Source organism: Mauremys reevesii, linkage group 14 (assembly GCF_016161935.1).
Source record: "Mauremys reevesii isolate NIE-2019 linkage group 14, ASM1616193v1, whole genome shotgun sequence".
Taxonomy (NCBI): Eukaryota; Metazoa; Chordata; order Testudines; family Geoemydidae; genus Mauremys; species Mauremys reevesii.
In genome coordinates this window covers 25482191-25498029 of record NC_052636.1, presented here as the reverse complement: position 1 = coordinate 25498029, position 15839 = coordinate 25482191, and the positions used below count along the sequence as shown (strand labels likewise).

The 15839-nt window shown below is 49.4% G+C and overlaps 1 protein-coding gene and 1 non-coding gene across 2 annotated transcripts in view; one reads left to right on the top strand and one right to left on the bottom strand.

Annotated features, from left to right (window-relative positions):
* Positions 1-15568, bottom strand: part of LOC120381760 (zinc finger protein 420-like) — a gene marked incomplete at both ends in the record, with an annotated part of 61389 nt that extends 45821 nt beyond the window's left edge. Inside the window, one exon of the mRNA XM_039499872.1 lies at positions 14658-15568. Within this exon, the coding sequence (XP_039355806.1) occupies positions 14658-15568 (911 nt within the window). The remainder of the gene's footprint in view (positions 1-14657) is intronic.
* TRNAG-UCC lies at positions 4048-4119 on the top strand. The gene has a single exon. It is a non-coding gene; the product is annotated as a tRNA-Gly (tRNA).
* Positions 15569-15839: the final 271 nt, after the last annotated feature.

Genomic DNA, 15839 nt, shown 5'->3' with positions numbered 1-15839 from the left:
TCTTGTAATACTCCTATCTCTCCACAAGCCACACTGTTAAAAGTCAATGCACAGGGGAGAAGGATCTTGTGTTTCATTCCTTATGTCCTAGTCCCATCATGTGGCGATTTCCTTTTCTTCCTTTCTGTTAAAAGCTTTGGTGTTTTGCACAGAAACATTATTTCCCCAGGAGAGACCCAGGAGTTGGGGGCTGCATTCCTGTGCCAAACAGTCACTGGAAGGGGGCAGACAAAGGCCTTTAGGACGAGGCGTCCGTCACTGTCAAAAGATCATCTCCCTCCTGCAGGTCACTGGCAGCCTGAATTTGTTCCTTATCCTCCCAGAGTCTGGGGGCTGGAATCAGCACTACCCAGCCCCTCCGTATGTAGCAGGAACAAACACAAACCTGGTCTTTAAAACAAGCTGTCCCCTTCCGTCTCAGGGAAGATTTTTCTGTGATTGAAGTTGAGCTTCAGTTCCCCTCTCCTAGGGGCAGGGCAGGTGTGGGGCCAGCTCCCAATGAGCTCTGCTTTCACCATTGCCCCCTTTCAGTCACTCTGGGATCCTAACTCTGCTCCCAGCTGTCAGGCAGCTTCCAGCCCAACCACCCTGCTCACTACCTCCATGGTCATGTGTCACCCCCTCTGCCAGCACACAGAACCTGCAGGAAAGCTACTCCTGCCAGATGCACTGGTGATATAGTGGTGTGCGTAGGTGTCTTCCAAGCAATTCATCTGGGTTTGATTCCCAGCCAATGCAATAATGGCTTTTCTCTTTTGTTGTTTCCTCATCTGGAAGTGGCTTAATTTCAGTCACATTGTGTTACAATCACATTATCTATAGAATGAGACAATAAATGTGTCAAAGTCCAGCAGGTCATACAGGATGGAGGCACACAAGGGGCTGGAATGTGTCATCTGAGAAAGACAGAACACTTGGAAACCTGCATCTCCCATCCCCTGGCCTTGCGTGTTATGATTCCAGCTGCATGAGCTGTTTGTATGATGTCCCGGCATGGTGGGGAAATGAAGTTTTGAGTCAGTTTTTGCTCCTGCAGATTCCTTTGCTGTTATAATTATAATGACATGAACAACAGGGAGGCAAAATAAACATAAACCCCAAATTGCAATACAGGTGGGGAAAGAGACGATCACGGTTAAGCCAAACACATCAAAATAAAAATTAATACTAAAAAAGGGGAGAGGGAAGAGATCAGGTATGTGGAGATCTCCTTGATATTTCAGTGCACATTGTTAGAATCAAATATCAGACTTGACACTGGAAAACCCGCAACTACCTGTCTCTCTGAACACCTGTGATGAGCAAGATTGAGTTGGGACACCTGTTCTGCTTCAATCATTTATTGTCTCTCTGTTCTCTCCTTCTTCTCCCCCCAATTCCTCATCTCCAGTGTCTCTGCCTTTCTCCTCTTGCTCCCTCTCCCCTGCCCTTTCCAGGAACTCACAGTCTACAGCATTTAGGACAAGCCAGAGCTCCCATGTTCTGCACATGAGCCTGTGTCAGAGGACGTGTGACCCCGGTCAGAACCAGTCACCAGATCAATATGACCCTTTATGGGCGACTTCTCTGCCTGCTCTGCAATTTACATCTCCCCTCTTTCCCCACCCCCAGCAAACAGGGTGGGGTACAGCTCTGACTGAATCCTGTGGCACCTTATAGACTAACAGACGTTTTGCAGCATGAGCTTTTGTGGGTGAATACCCACTTCTTTGGATGCAAGCACTTGCATCCGAAGAAGTGGGTATTCACCCACGAAAGTTCATGCTGCAAAACATCTGTTAGTCTATAAGGTGCCACAGGATTCTTTGTTGCTTTACAGGTCCAGACTAACACGGCTACCCCTCTGATACTTGAGCTCTGACTGAGAGGCCTAACAGGAGAAATTTCAGCCCAAAGACAAATTTGTATGAACTGTTGAGAAATGAAGAGCCCCCCAAATCCCCAGAACTCTAGTGTCACCCCCATGGCACCAGCACAGGGAACCCAGTGAGATGGGGTTACAGAATACAAGGGGGGAGGCAGCAGGGAGAGAGGTGACAGGGAATCTCTCGTTTTCTTTCTCTCTTCACTTTCTGTTCTTCTCTTTCCTTCCAGGATCTGCAGTCACAGCAGGGAGGGGTTTGTCTCCGTGTCTGTCACGGAGGTGGTGGAAGTGATGGATTCTGTGACTTCCTGCCACCTCTGTGACTTCTGCAGTGGCCACAGTGGCTGATTCCAGGGCCACTCAATCAACTGGCTCCAGGGACCGCCCAAGCAGCGGCCAATGCGGCTGGCCCGGGGACCACTTGACCAGTGGTCCCGAGGGCAGCAGGAGCAGCCACAGCTTGGTGGCCTCTGGCAGCACTTCTGGGGTGGCCAGAGCAGCAGCTGGCCCCCTGGGGCTCCCCCCTGCCCTAGCAGCAGCTGGAGTGGCAGCGACTCTCAGGGCTTCTCCCCTGGTAGCTGGTGCTCATTAGCCATCAAATAAATCAAAACACTTCCCCCTGCAAGTGGATTTAGCCCGGGACCCTCAGAGTCAGCAGCTGTTACGCCCCCACTGAGCTCTCTGGTCAGGTGTCCTAGTGCCAGGAGCCTCCGATTTAGATCCTAAAATAGCGTTTTTGCACCAGGGGGGCTGAAATTTTGGACCAGACATTGTAGCTCCACTGTTATTTTACTGAATTGCTTCAAAACAGCAAGTGTAGAAAGTCTCCTAAGTGCCAGGCTCTCTGCCATGGAAACAGCTGCCCCTGCTCTCCAGGAGTCTGTGCGTTCCACCCAGCAACGTACACACCTGCTCCGCACTGAAGGGGGGTCAGACAGTGACGGTAACACAAATCTTCAGACTATTAACCCAGGTCCCTTTCTTTAACCCAGGACATGCCAGTCACCTGTTAGCCATGGTGTTATCTTCATCTTCAAATACCTCTCAGGACATTGAACAGAGGGAGTGAAACCCCCTCCCCCCGAATGGCTCCCTGTTGAGGCGTTGTACCGAACCTGCCCCTGGAGACTGTCTGGTTTTATACTCTTAGAGCTTTTTCTCTTCAAACCCCTTATCCCAATCTCTGGGCCAACCTCCGCATTTCAGAGTTTAGAATTTACTCTCATCACCCCTTATGGCACTTTCCATGTGACTGAGACAAAGCAAGTAGGGAAGCTCCGTGGCTAATGAAAACCAATGCTCTGGGTGAGGCCTGAACTCACACCCACAGCTGTATTTCCCCCTGCATGAGCCACTATAGGTGCTTCTTAGACAAACTTGGGCTGTAGGTGGTTATGTGTGTCTGTGCTTCACCACTTTGGCTGCTCTGTGAAAAGCTGATGGTTCAAACAGAAGCTGGTGGGGTTTTGTTTTGTTTTAAGCAATTAGAGTCTAGTACATTTTAACAGGCAGAAAATGTCCTATTCTGGTCTAGCCCCATTTGACTCCTTCTGTTCATCTTCTTCCTTCGCCCTCAGTGTCTTTCCTTCCCCATTGGGGACATGCAGAGATGAACCCCAGTCAGTCTGTGTCACAGAGAGTCTGTATCTCCTAAGGAATGTGGGTGAAGGATTCCAGCTGAATTAACGCCGCTCACCTGGGTTAGAAACATTTGTTTCTTTCGAGCACATAGTGGGAAATGGGACATTAATTCAGACCCAGGAGGCAAGGCAGAGGCTTCATGCTCTTGATCTCCATGAAGGGAGAGAGGATCCCCAGGAAGGAACAGAGCTTCCTTTAGATTCAAGCTGGGTCTCCTGGAAGTTGGAAAAGACCCTTGGTCACTGAGGATCTCATGGGATCGTGCTGCTCCAGAGGCTCGAGAGTCCTGGGTGCAGGGAGGGTGTCACTGCACAGTCTGAAATGGAAGGGAGGACCCTGGAAGGGAAGGGGAGGAACAGAAAATGGAGAGGAATGAAACAGAATAAACGCCTCTTCTGTCTCCCATCCCCAACCCAGCAAGAACTGTTATCAGTGGGGAAACTCCCCACAATGAATGGCAGAGACCACAGAGACATTTGCCTCATGCTGAGAAGTAAGGTGACCAATCACCAAGTGTGAAAAATCAGAGACTTTCACCAGATGCATTGGTGGTATAGTGGTGAGCATAGCTGCCTTCCAAGCAGTTGACCTGGGTTCGATTCCCAGCCAATGCAATGATATGATGGTTCCTCCACTGGGAATTGGTTTAATTTCAGTCATATTGTATCAGTTTATCAAGGGAATGAGAGAATCAGTGTCCCAAATCCCAACAGGTCATTAAACACCCAGTGGAGGAAGAAAGGGGTGGGACTATATAATGAGCAGTTGGAGTCATCCTGGTATTACAATGCTTGGTTTATTTTTTTTTAATTTCCTTTACTTCCCTCTCCCTTTTAGACTCAGAGCCTTTAAGGTCAGAAGGGACCAGTGTGATCATCTAGTCCGACCTGCTGCACCTTGCAGGCCAAAAGACCCCACCCACCCACTCCTGGAATAGACCCGGGAGGGGAGGCAGCTCTGTGCACTGCCCCTACCCCAGGCAGCACATGGAGGCCCTCTGCTCCCCTCCCCCCACAAGGGGTGTGCAGAGATGTGCCAGCAGCACTAAGGTGGCTCCATGCCCACTCTACATCCGTCCCTCCGTGCCGCTCCCAGAAGTGGCTGGCATGTCCCAGCATCCCCTGGGGTGGGGGGGAGTGTCTCCACGTGCTGCCCCTGCCCCGAGCACCAACTCCGCAGCTCCCATTGGCCAGGAACTGTAGCCAATGGGAGCTCTGGAGGCAGCGCCTGCAGACAGCAGCACATGGAGATCCCCTGGCCCCACCCACCTAGGAGCTGCTGCCAGAGGGTTGTGTGTACTGGTCACTTTGGGAGCTGCACCACCCCTCCTGCACCCCACCCCCAGCGCAGAGCCCACACCCAAATTTCCTCCCAGTGCTTTGCTTGTCTTTCTTTTACCAGAACCATCCTTCTTCTCCTGGGCTGCAAGTAGCCACCCCTGGGAAGCCAAGAGGCAGGCACAGGATTCTGCAAGGTAAGTGTCCCCGAGCACCGCGATGGACGGTGTGATGAAGGTAAGTCTTCCTGAGGCACAATGAACTGCAATGCAGCGAACCACTGGCCAGGTGGTCGGGGCGAAGGGTAGTCACTGGAGGTACAAGCTTGTGAGTGACTCCTGAGCACAGGGCCCCTTCCCCTTTTAAGGACCTGCTCCTCATGGCCTGCGACTGGAGATGACTTGGCTGCATCTGGTGGGTCACACTCCACCTCAGCCAGTGTCCATGTAGTGTCCATGCTCTGGGTGTGCGATCGCTGCCTAATTAGAGTCCCAGACACCTTGTCTATCTAGGAGCTCTTCTGATCTTCCAGCCGTTCAACGAGCCCATTCATCCCACAAGCATTGCAGGAGGGAGCGGGAGGGAGAGGGGGAAAGCCACTTCACAGGCATTCAGAGAGGGAGAGGAGACAAAAATGGGAATGGGGGAAGTATAACAGACCTATTAAGCATAGAAATCACTGCTGCTCCTACAACAGCAGGGACAGGCCACTTGGAGTTGGGAAAAATTAAGCCATCATGTTTCTGTTTGGTTTTGAACCAGAGACCTTTCGCATGTTAGGCAAACGTGATAACCACTACACTACAGAAACTCTGTTACAGAGCTTTCCCCCTCCCTTCATAAGAATAGAAGAATGGCCAGACTGGGTCAGACCAAAGGTCCATCCAACCCCATATCCTATCTGTCAACAGTGGCCAATGCCAGGTGCCCCAGAGGGAGTGAACCTAACAGATAATGATCAAGTGATCTCTCTCCTGCCATCCATCTCCTCCCTCTGACAAACAGAGGCTAGAGACACCATTCCTTACCCAGGCTGCCTAATAGCCATTTATGGACTTAACCTCCATTAATTTATCTGCAAAAATAATGAGTACTTATGGCACCTTAGAGACTAACAAACTTATTTGAGCATAAGCTTTCGTGGCCTAAAATCCACTTAATCAGATGCATACAGTGGAAAATACAGCAGGAAGATATATATATACACAGAGAACATGAAAAATGGGTGTTGCCATCCACACTATAATGAGAGTGAGCAGTTAAGGTGAGCTATTATCAGCAGGAGAAAAAAACTTGTAGTGATAATCAGGATGGCCCATTTCCAACAGTTGACAAGAAGGTGTGAGTAACAGTAGGGGGACAAATAAACATGGGGAAATAGTTTGACTTTGTGTAATGACCCACCCACTCCCAGTCTTTATTCAAGCCTAATTTAATGGTGTCCAGTTTGCAAATTAATTCCAATTCAGCATCTCTTGTGGGAGTCTGTTGTTGAAGGTTTTTTGTTATAATATTGCGACTTTTAGGTCTGTAATCGAGTGACCAGGGAGATTGAAGTGTTCTCTGGCTGTGTTTGAATGTTATAATTCTTGATGTCTGATTTGTGTCCATTTATTCTTTTATGTAGAGACTCTCTGGTTTGGCCAATGTACATGGCAGAGAGGCATTGCTGGCACATGATGGCACATATCACATTGGTAGATGTGCAGGTGAATGAGCCCCTGATGGCATTGCTGATGTGATTAGGTCCTATGATGGTGTCCCCTGAATAGATATGTGGACAGAGTTGGCAACGGGTTTTGTTGCAAGGATAGGTTCCTGGGTTAGTGTTTTTGTTGTGTGGTTGCTGGTAAGTATTTGCTTCAGGTTGGGTGGCTGTCAGTAAGCAAGGACTGGCCTGTCTCCCAAGATCTGTGAGAGTGAGGGATTGTCCTTCAGGATGGGTTGTAGATCCTTGATGATGCACTGGAGAGGTTTTAGTTGGGGGCTGAAGGTGACGGCTAGTGGGGTTCTGTTCCTTTCTTTGTTGGGCCTGTCCTGTAGTAGGTGACTTCTGGGTACTCTTCTGGCTCTGTCAATCTGCTTCTTCACTTCAGCAGGTGGGTACTGTAGTTGTAAGAACGCTTGATAGAGATCTTGTAGGTGTTTGTCTCTGTCTGAGGGGTTGGAGCAAATGCGGTTGTATCTTAGAGCTTGGCTGTAGACAATGGATTGTGTGATGTGGTCTGGGTGAAAGCTGGAGACATGTAGGTAAGTATAGCGTTCAGTATGTTTCCGGTATAGGGTGGTGTTTATGTGACCATCGATTAGCACAGTAGTGTCCAGGAAGTGGATCTCTTGTGTGGATTGGTCCAGGCAGAGGTTGTAGGTGGGATGGAAATTGTTGAAATCATGGTGGAATTCCTCAAGGGTTTTCTTTTCCATGGGACCAGATGATGAAGATGTCATCAGTGTAGCACAAGTAGAGTAGGGGCATTAGGGGACGAGAGCTGAGGAAATGTTCTAAGTCAGCCATAAAAACGTTGGCATACTGTGGGGCCATGTGAGTACCCATAGCAGTGCTGCTGACTTGAAGGTAAACATTGTCCCCAAATGTGAAATAGTTATGGGTGAGGACAAAGTCACAAAGTTCAGCTGTGACATTATCGGGGATACTGTTCCTGACGGCTTGTAGTCCATCTTTGTGTGGAATGATGATGGAGCGTCTACATAGCCAGACAATCCTGCTGTCAGGGTGCCAATGCCTGAGATGATGAGGCATCCAGGATTTCCAGGTTTATGGATCTTGGGTAGCAGATAGAATAACCCTGGTTGGGGTTCTAGGCTGTCTTATTGCCAAGAGACGGAGAAACTCGGCCAGCTGCAGGGGGTGCATAACACCGCCCTAGTGTGGGGGTGACAGCGCCTCCAAGATCCTGACACCCGTATTGGTTCCACTGCTGGTTGTTTTCCTTTTCCGGTGGGACTTTGGGCAAGTTGCTCCCCCCTCTAGGGCTCCGTCCCCAGCAGGCAAATGGGGATTTCGTACCTTCCCGCTATTGGAAAGTGCTGGGAGAATCCCCCAGCCAAAGCTGTTCTGACAGCGCTAAGCAGCATCTGACCATTCAAGGTCAGAGCGCACTGCCCAGGAGGAGGAGTGTTTGGCTCTGGGGTTTCACTTCAGCCCAGTCTAGAGAGAGGGGCCTAGCCATGGGGTTTGGCTCAAGAAGACCAAGTCTCCAATTTGTTAAGGGCGTTTTGAATTCCAGTCCTGAGCTCCAAAGTGCTTGGTGTCATTTGCACATTTTAGAAGCATGCTCTCCACTCCATTTTCCAAATCATTCATGAAACTATTGAATAGTACCCGACCCCGGACTGATCCCTGCAGGACCCACTAGGTGCCCCCTCTCCCTTGGACAGCCAAACCTGGAGAAGGGCCCTTGGAGTCTGGGCTTTCAACTAGCTCTGCACCCACATGACACTTATTGCATCTAGACCGCATTTCCCTCATTTGCTTGTGAGAATGTCCTGCGGGACTGTGTCAAAAGCCTTAGTGACCCTAAGATAGATCCCATCTACTGTTTACCCACCTCCACTAGGCCCGGAACCCTGCCAAAGAAGGAAAGAGGATTGGTTTGGGATGATTTGTTCTTGACAAATCCATGCTCCCTCGTCCTAAGAACCAAATTATCCTGTAGGTGCTGCTGACAAACTGTTTAAGAATGTATTGCAGTATCTCTCCAGCTATGGAAGTGAGGCTAGCTAGTCTGTAAGTCCCAGGGGTCTCTTTGTTCCCCTTTGAAAGATAGGTCCTGTCTTGTTCATGGATGGGAAGATGTTCTTTTTCAGGGATCTCAGATGAGAACTGGGGCACAACACCTGGTTTGTTAAGGCCACAAAAATGGAGGCAGGAACCTCTTCTCTCCTGCTGGCAAAGAACCCCAGGTACCTAAAAGACAGGGACTCACACCCTGAATGTGCTTTAGAAAAGGCAGTGGTTTAAAAGTTTGGCCCCGACCATTTCTTGTTTCCGCAGACTAGACATTTTAGCAAACTTTAGATTTCCTTGGTGTTAAACACCGTGAAACTCCCCTTTCTCCTTCACAGAGGGTTTTATCGCCCCTTATCTCACTCAGGCTCAGGACTGCCCAGAGTTTGAGAACTCTCCCTGTTCCCATTGGGCAGATGGGGAGGAGCCTGAGGTATAGAGAAGGGAAGTGACCTGTCACCAGATGGATCAGACTGAACAGGTTTCAAACCTCCAGGAGGCTCTTACCTTCTAAACAGGGACGGCTGTTTTCTAGTAAAATCACTAAAAGGGAAGGAGAAAACTCGAAAGAGGTTCCTCCTGGCGCTCACGTCCGTGAACCCAAATACTCTCTCAGTCCTCAAAGAGAGACCTGGAGAAGGAGACTTGTTGGAGCAAAGCCACAGGGGTCTCTGAGGTTTCCCTGGCCCCTCGTCCCGGTCCTGCCTGGCTGATGTCAGCATCTCTCTGTGAGGTCACCACCTTCCCACCACCTTTGACCAATAGTCTGAGGGCCTGCAAAAGGCCTTTGTGATGTCACTGCCACACCCCTCCCTTGCTGTGCCAATGTCCTGCCCCTGGCCAGGCACTTTGCAGGTTTGAGCTACTCCCTGTGGATCACCCCACTCAAGGAGCGTTCGTTCTAGGCAGCAAGCCGGCTAGACAGGGAAACATCAGATGCTGCTCCCAATGCTACACTCAGTTTTTCAGAAATGAGTCGACTTTATGGCCAGAAGAGACCATTAGAGCATCTAATCTGACCCCCTGCATATCACAGGCCTCCTGTATGACACAAGAGCTATTTTGGGGGCAAACACATTGCAGAAAGGCATCTAGTCTTCATGAAATGACATCAGGAGATGGAGAATCCACCACTTTCCTTGGTAGCTTGTTCCTGTGGTGAATCATCCTCGCTGTTGAATATTTGTGCCTTAGTTGTAATATGAATTTGTCTCTTTTCACCTTCCAGCCATTGGGTCTTGTTATTCCTTTCTCTGCTATTTTAAAGAGTCCTTTAATACCCAGTATTTTCTCTCCATTAAGGCACTTCAAGACTTCAATGAAGTCACCTTTCAATCTTCTTTTGATAAGCTAAGCAGGTTGAGCTCTTTCAATAGCTCACTAGAAGGCATTTTTCTCCAGCCCTCAGAACATTTGGTAGCTCTTTGCCCCAGCTCCAATGTCACAACATCTTTTCCAAACACGGACACCACAACTTATGGCTGTAGTCCATTATCAGTCTCACTGATGCCGTGTCAGGGGCAGGGGGTGCGGGGCTGGCTGGAGGCAGGGCAGGGGGATGCAGCAGGGGTTGGCTGGAGCCGGGGCGTGCGGGGCTGGCTGGAGACAGAGGCTGGCTGCAGGGAGGGCAGGGGGTGGAGGGTTGCTGAAAATGTACTGAGAGGTATTTTAAGGTGAAGATAACACCATGGTTACCAGGTGACTGGCACATCCTGGGTTAAAGAAAGGGAGGACCTGGAGTTAATAGTCTGAAGTATTTGTGTTACCAACCCTGTCACTGTCTGACCCCCCTTCAGTGCGGAGCAGGTGTGTACGTTGCTGTGTGGAACGCACAGACTCCTGCAGAGCAGGGGCAGCTGTTTCCATGGCAGAGAGCCTGGCACTTAGGAGACTTTCTTGACTTGTATCAGAGGGGTAGCCGTGTTAGTCTGGTTCTGTAAAAGCAGCAAAGAATCCTGTGGCACCTTATAGACTAACAGACGTTTTGCAGCATGAGCTTTCGTGGGTGAATACCCACTTCTTCAGATGCAAGTGGTGCATCTGAAGAAGTGGGTATTCACCCACGAAAGCTCATGCTGCAAAACGTCTGTTAGTCTATAAGGTGCCACAGGATTCTTTGCTGCTTTTCTTGACTTGCTGTTTTGAAGCAATTCAGTAAAATAACGGTGGAGCTACAATATCCGGTCCAAAATTTCAGCCCCCCTGGTGCAAAAACGCTATTTTAGGATCTAAACAGGAGGCTTCCAGCGCTAGGACACCTGACCAGAGAGCTCAGTGGGGGCGTAACAGCTGCTGACTCTGAGGTTCCTGGGCTAAATCCACTTGCAGGTGGAGGCGTTTCGATTTATTTGATCGATAATGAGGAAGGTGAAGATTTAATCCCAGGTATTTTTAGTAAATGTCATGGACAGATCACGGGCAAAACCCAAAAGCTCATTGCCCATGACCCGGCCATGACTTATACCATAAATACCCCTCATTGAATCGTGGGGAGGGAGGCCCAGGGGGTCCGTGGCACCAGCTGTGGGCGCAGGGAGTCCAGGGGGCCCGTGGCACCATGTACTGGGGGAGAAGCCCCGGGGACCCACTGCCACTTCAGAGGCTGCCAGGTGAGGGGAGCCCCAGAGGCCAGCCCTGCTCCGGCCACCTCGGGACAGGTGCCAGGAGCCACTGAGCTGTGGCTGCTCCTGCCACCCTTGAAGCACTGCTCAGGCTGTCCCCAGGCCAGCTGCTGGGGCAGCGATGGAGTCAGCCACAGTGGCCACTGCAGAAGCCACAGAATCTATGACTTGTGCAGCCTCCGTGACACAGAGGGATCCCTAATAAAGAGACAAACCCCTCCCTGCTGTGACTGCAGTTCCTGGAAGGAAAGAGAAGAACAGAAAGTGAAGAGAGAAGGAAAGAGAGAGATTCCTGTCACCTCTCTCCCTGCTCTCCCCTTGTATTCTGTAACCCCATCTCACTGGGTTCCCTGTGCTGGTGCCATGGGGTGACACTAGAGTTCTGGGGATTTGGGGGAGGAAGGGGCTCTTCACTTCTCAGCATTTCACACAAATTTGTCTTTGAGCTGAAATTTCTCCTGTTAGGCCTCTGTCAGAGCTGTACCCCACCCTGTTTGCAGGCGGGGGGAGATGTAAATTGCCGAGCAGGCAGAGAAGTCGCCCATAAAGGGTCATATTGTTCTGGTGACTGGTTCTGACCTGGATCACACGTCCTCTGACACAGGCTCATGTGCAGAACATGGGAGCTCTGGCTTGTCCTAAATGCTGTAGACTGTGAGTTCCTGGAAAGGGCAGGGGAGAGGGAGCAAGAGGAGAGAGGCAGAGACATTGGAGACGAGGAATTGGGGGGAGAAGAAGGAGAGAACAGAGAGACAATAAATGATTGAAGCAGAACAGGTGTCCCAACTCCATCTTGCTCATCATAGGTGTTCAGAGAGACAGGTAGTTGCAGGTTTTCCAGTGTCAAGTCTGAACTTTGATTCTAACAATGTGCGTTGAAATATCAAGGGGATCTCCACATACCTGATCTCTTCCCCCCTCCCCTGTTTTAGTATTAATTTTTATTTTGAAGTGTTTGGCTTAACTGTGATCTTCTCTTTCCCCACCTGTATTGTACTTTGGAGTTTATTTTTATTTTGCCTCCCTTTTGTTCATGTCATTATAACTGTAACAGCAAAGGAATCTGCAGAAGCAAAAACTGACTCAAAACTTCATTTCCCCATCATGCCGGAACATCCTACAAACAGCTCACGCAGCTGGAACCATAACACGCAAGGCCAGGGGATGGGAGATGCAGGTTTCCAAGGGTTCTGTCTTTCTCAGATGACACATTCCAGCCCCTTGTGTGCCTCCATCCTGTATGACCTGCTGGACTTTGACACATTTATTATTTCATTCTATAGATAATGTGATTGTAACACAATGTGACTGAAATTAAACCACTTCCAGATGAGGAAACAACAGAAGAGAAAAGCCATTATTGCATTGACTGGGAATCAAACCCAGATGAATTGCTTAGAAAGCACCTATGCACACCACTATACCACCAATGCATCTGGCAGGAGTAGCTTTCCTGCAGGCTCTGTGCTGGCAGAGGGAGTGACACATGACCACAGAGTTAGTGAGCAGGGTGGTTGGGCTGGAAGCTGCCTGACAGCTGGGAGCAGAGTTAGGATCCCATAGTGACTGAAAGGGGGCAATGGTGAAAACAGATCTCATTGGGAGCTGGCCCCACACCTGCCCCGCCCCTAGGAGAGGGGAACTGAAGCTCAACTTCAATCACAGAAAAATCTTCCCTGAGAAGGAAGGGGACAGCTTGTTTTAAAGACCAGGTTTGTGTTTGTTCCTGCTACATACGGAGGGGCTGGGTAGTGCTGATTCCAGCCCCCAGACTCTGGGAGGATAAGGAACAAATTCAGGCTGCCAGTGACCTGCAGGAGGGAGATGATCTTTTGGCAGTGACGGACGCCTCGTCCTAAAGGCCTTTGTCTACCCCCTTCCAGTGACTGTTTGGTACAGGAATGCAGCCCCCACTCCTGGGTCTCTCCTGGGGAAATAATGTTTCTGTGCAAAATACCAAAGCTTTTAACAGAAAGGAAGAAAAGGAAATGGCCACATGATGGGACTAGGACATAAGGAATGAAACACAAGATGCTTCTCCCCTGTGCATTGACTTTTAACCTTGTTTGTGGTGGTGTTGTATCCATGTTGAACCCAGGGGTCCTCTGGGGCGCCGGGCATTGGCCACTTTCGGGAGAGTGGGCTAGATGAACTGGTCTGACTCAGTGTGGCTGTTCTTATGTTCTAACTGCTGGTTATGGAAGAGACGAACTTCCAGGCTACACAGAACTGAAGAAGGGTGCTGGGTTAGCTCCACAGCTTGTCTCTTTCACCAACAGAGGTTGGTCCTCTGCAAGCTCTTACCCTCACCCACCTTGTCTCTCTTGGACTCTGAAAAGTGCTTTCTCTCCACTCCCCTTGGAGAGACGTTAAGTTTCCCTTTGGGCAACTATCAGGCTGAAGCAATTGTATTGACTGTGACACTAGAATTGAAGATTTAATATTATAAATGAATGAGTCTAAACCTGAGGTTCTGGTTTTCACATTGGATTTTCTAACTCCGTTCCCAATGCTCTTCTAGAAAGGCCTCCAGGATGCCTGCCCAGCCCAGTAAAGTGGCAAGGAGAAAGCCCATACTGCTGCTCTTTCAGGTAGTTGAAGGCTGCTATCAAACCCCCCTCACTCAGTCAGTCCCCAGTCTGTGGCAGTGCATAGGATTCTTCCGTCCTAAATGCAGGACTCTGCACTTCTCCTTGTTGAACCTCCTCAGATTTCTTTTGGCCCAATCCTCCAATTTGTCTAGGGCACTCTGGACCCAAACCCTGTCCTCCAGCGCTTGGGTTCTTTACATGCTTTCACAGAGCAAAGAGCACATGTTCCATGATTTCATAGGGCAGAGTTTTGTGCTATCGGGAGCTTTCCCTGTGTGAATTTGACAGGTGGATCAACATAGAGACACACTGACCCTTCTCAGGGTGCTGAGGACTGTGAGTCTCCTTGTTGCCACCTGCCACAAGGAAGAGGGAGTTTTGCATTTGGCAGCTGGATGTTAGTGACCAAACTCACCAGCCTGCTGGAACTCAAGGACCCTCCTCTGAGTTACAGCAGCCACCTTAACCCTTGAGTTCCTTCAATGTGTCCCCCTCTGGGGTCCAGCCCAGATCACCATATACTCGGTGAAATCCCAGATCCTCTCTTCCCCAAGTATCCCAGGTTACTAGTTTTACTGTGGACCATTGCTACTGTATCTCACACAGCACCTGAGTACAGTTATCAAACAAGCAAAAAATTTATTTAACAATGGATAGAGATTTAAACACACAAACGTGAGTGATGGAAACCAACTGTTACCAACTAAACAAAGGCAGAAAATGATAGAATAGAAAGGCTAGCACAAAAAACAGAGAGAGGAACAATAAGATACTAAAAGGACAATGGTTGGAACTCTCCATTTCTCTCAGTCTTTGGATTGATGGGTACTAGAGCTGTAGCAACAGTTGAGGAACCAGGGTAAATTAAATCTAAGGTTTCAGCTGCTAGTGAAGCATTTTCCACACTCACAGCATTCATAGGGCCTCTCTCCTCCCTGGATTGTTTGATGCCTAATAAGGTGCGAACTGCGATTGAAGGTTTTCCCACACTCAGTGCATTCATAGGGCCTGTCCCCTGTGTGGATTCTCTGATGTCTAGAAAGGGCTGAGCTGCTAGTGAAGCATTTCCCACACTCATTGCATTCATAGAGCCTCTCCCCTGTGTGGATTCTCTGATGTTTAGAAAGGTCTGATCTTTGAGTGAACCTTTTCCCACACTCAGGGCATTCAAAGGGCCTCTCCCCTGTGTGGATTCTCTGATGTTGAGAAAGGTTTGAGCTGTTAGTGAAGCATTTCCCACACTCACGGCATTCATAGGGCCTCTCCCCTCTGTGGATTCTCTGATGTTGAGAAAGGTTTGAGCTGCTAGTGAAGCATTTCCCACACTCACGGCATTCGTAGGGCCTCTCCCCTGTGTGGATTCTCTGATGTTTAGAGAGGTCTGAGCTGCTAGTGAAGGTTTTCCCACACTCACGGCATTCGTAGGGCCTCTCCCCTGTGTGGATTCTCTGATGTTTAGAGAGGTCTGAGCTGCTAGTGAAGGTTTTCCCACACTCACGGCATTCAAAGGGCCTCTCCCCTGTGTGGATTCTCTGATGTTTAGAATGGTCTGAGCTGCTAGTGAAGCATTTCCCACACTCACGGCATTCAAAGGGCCTCTCCCCTGTGTGGATTCTCTCATGTTTAGAAAGGTCTGAGCTGCTAGTGAAGCATTTCCCACACTCACGGCATTCAAAGGGCCTCTCTCCTCTGTGGATTGTTTGATGCCTAATAAGGTGCGAACTGCGATTGAAGGTTTTCCCACAATCACGGCATTCATAGGGCCTGTCCCCTGTGTGGATTCTCTGATGTGCAGAAAGGGCTGAGCTGCAAGAGAAGGTTTTTCCACACTCAGTGCATCTATTTTTTCTCTTTCGCCTGAGGATATCCTGCTGTGTTGTGGTTTCCATGAGGACCTTCTGAGTTCCCCAACAGGAAATAAATTTATCCACTTTCTTCCCTGGCTGGTTTCCTTGATCTGTTTTTGGTCTGTGCTGAATCTCCCAGGATTTTCCCTGCTCATGACTCCTGGACACATTCCTTTTCCATCTTTGCAATAATGCTCTGTTTTTACCCACTGGCTCAACATTTTCAGGCTGAGAATTCTGCTCCTCTTTC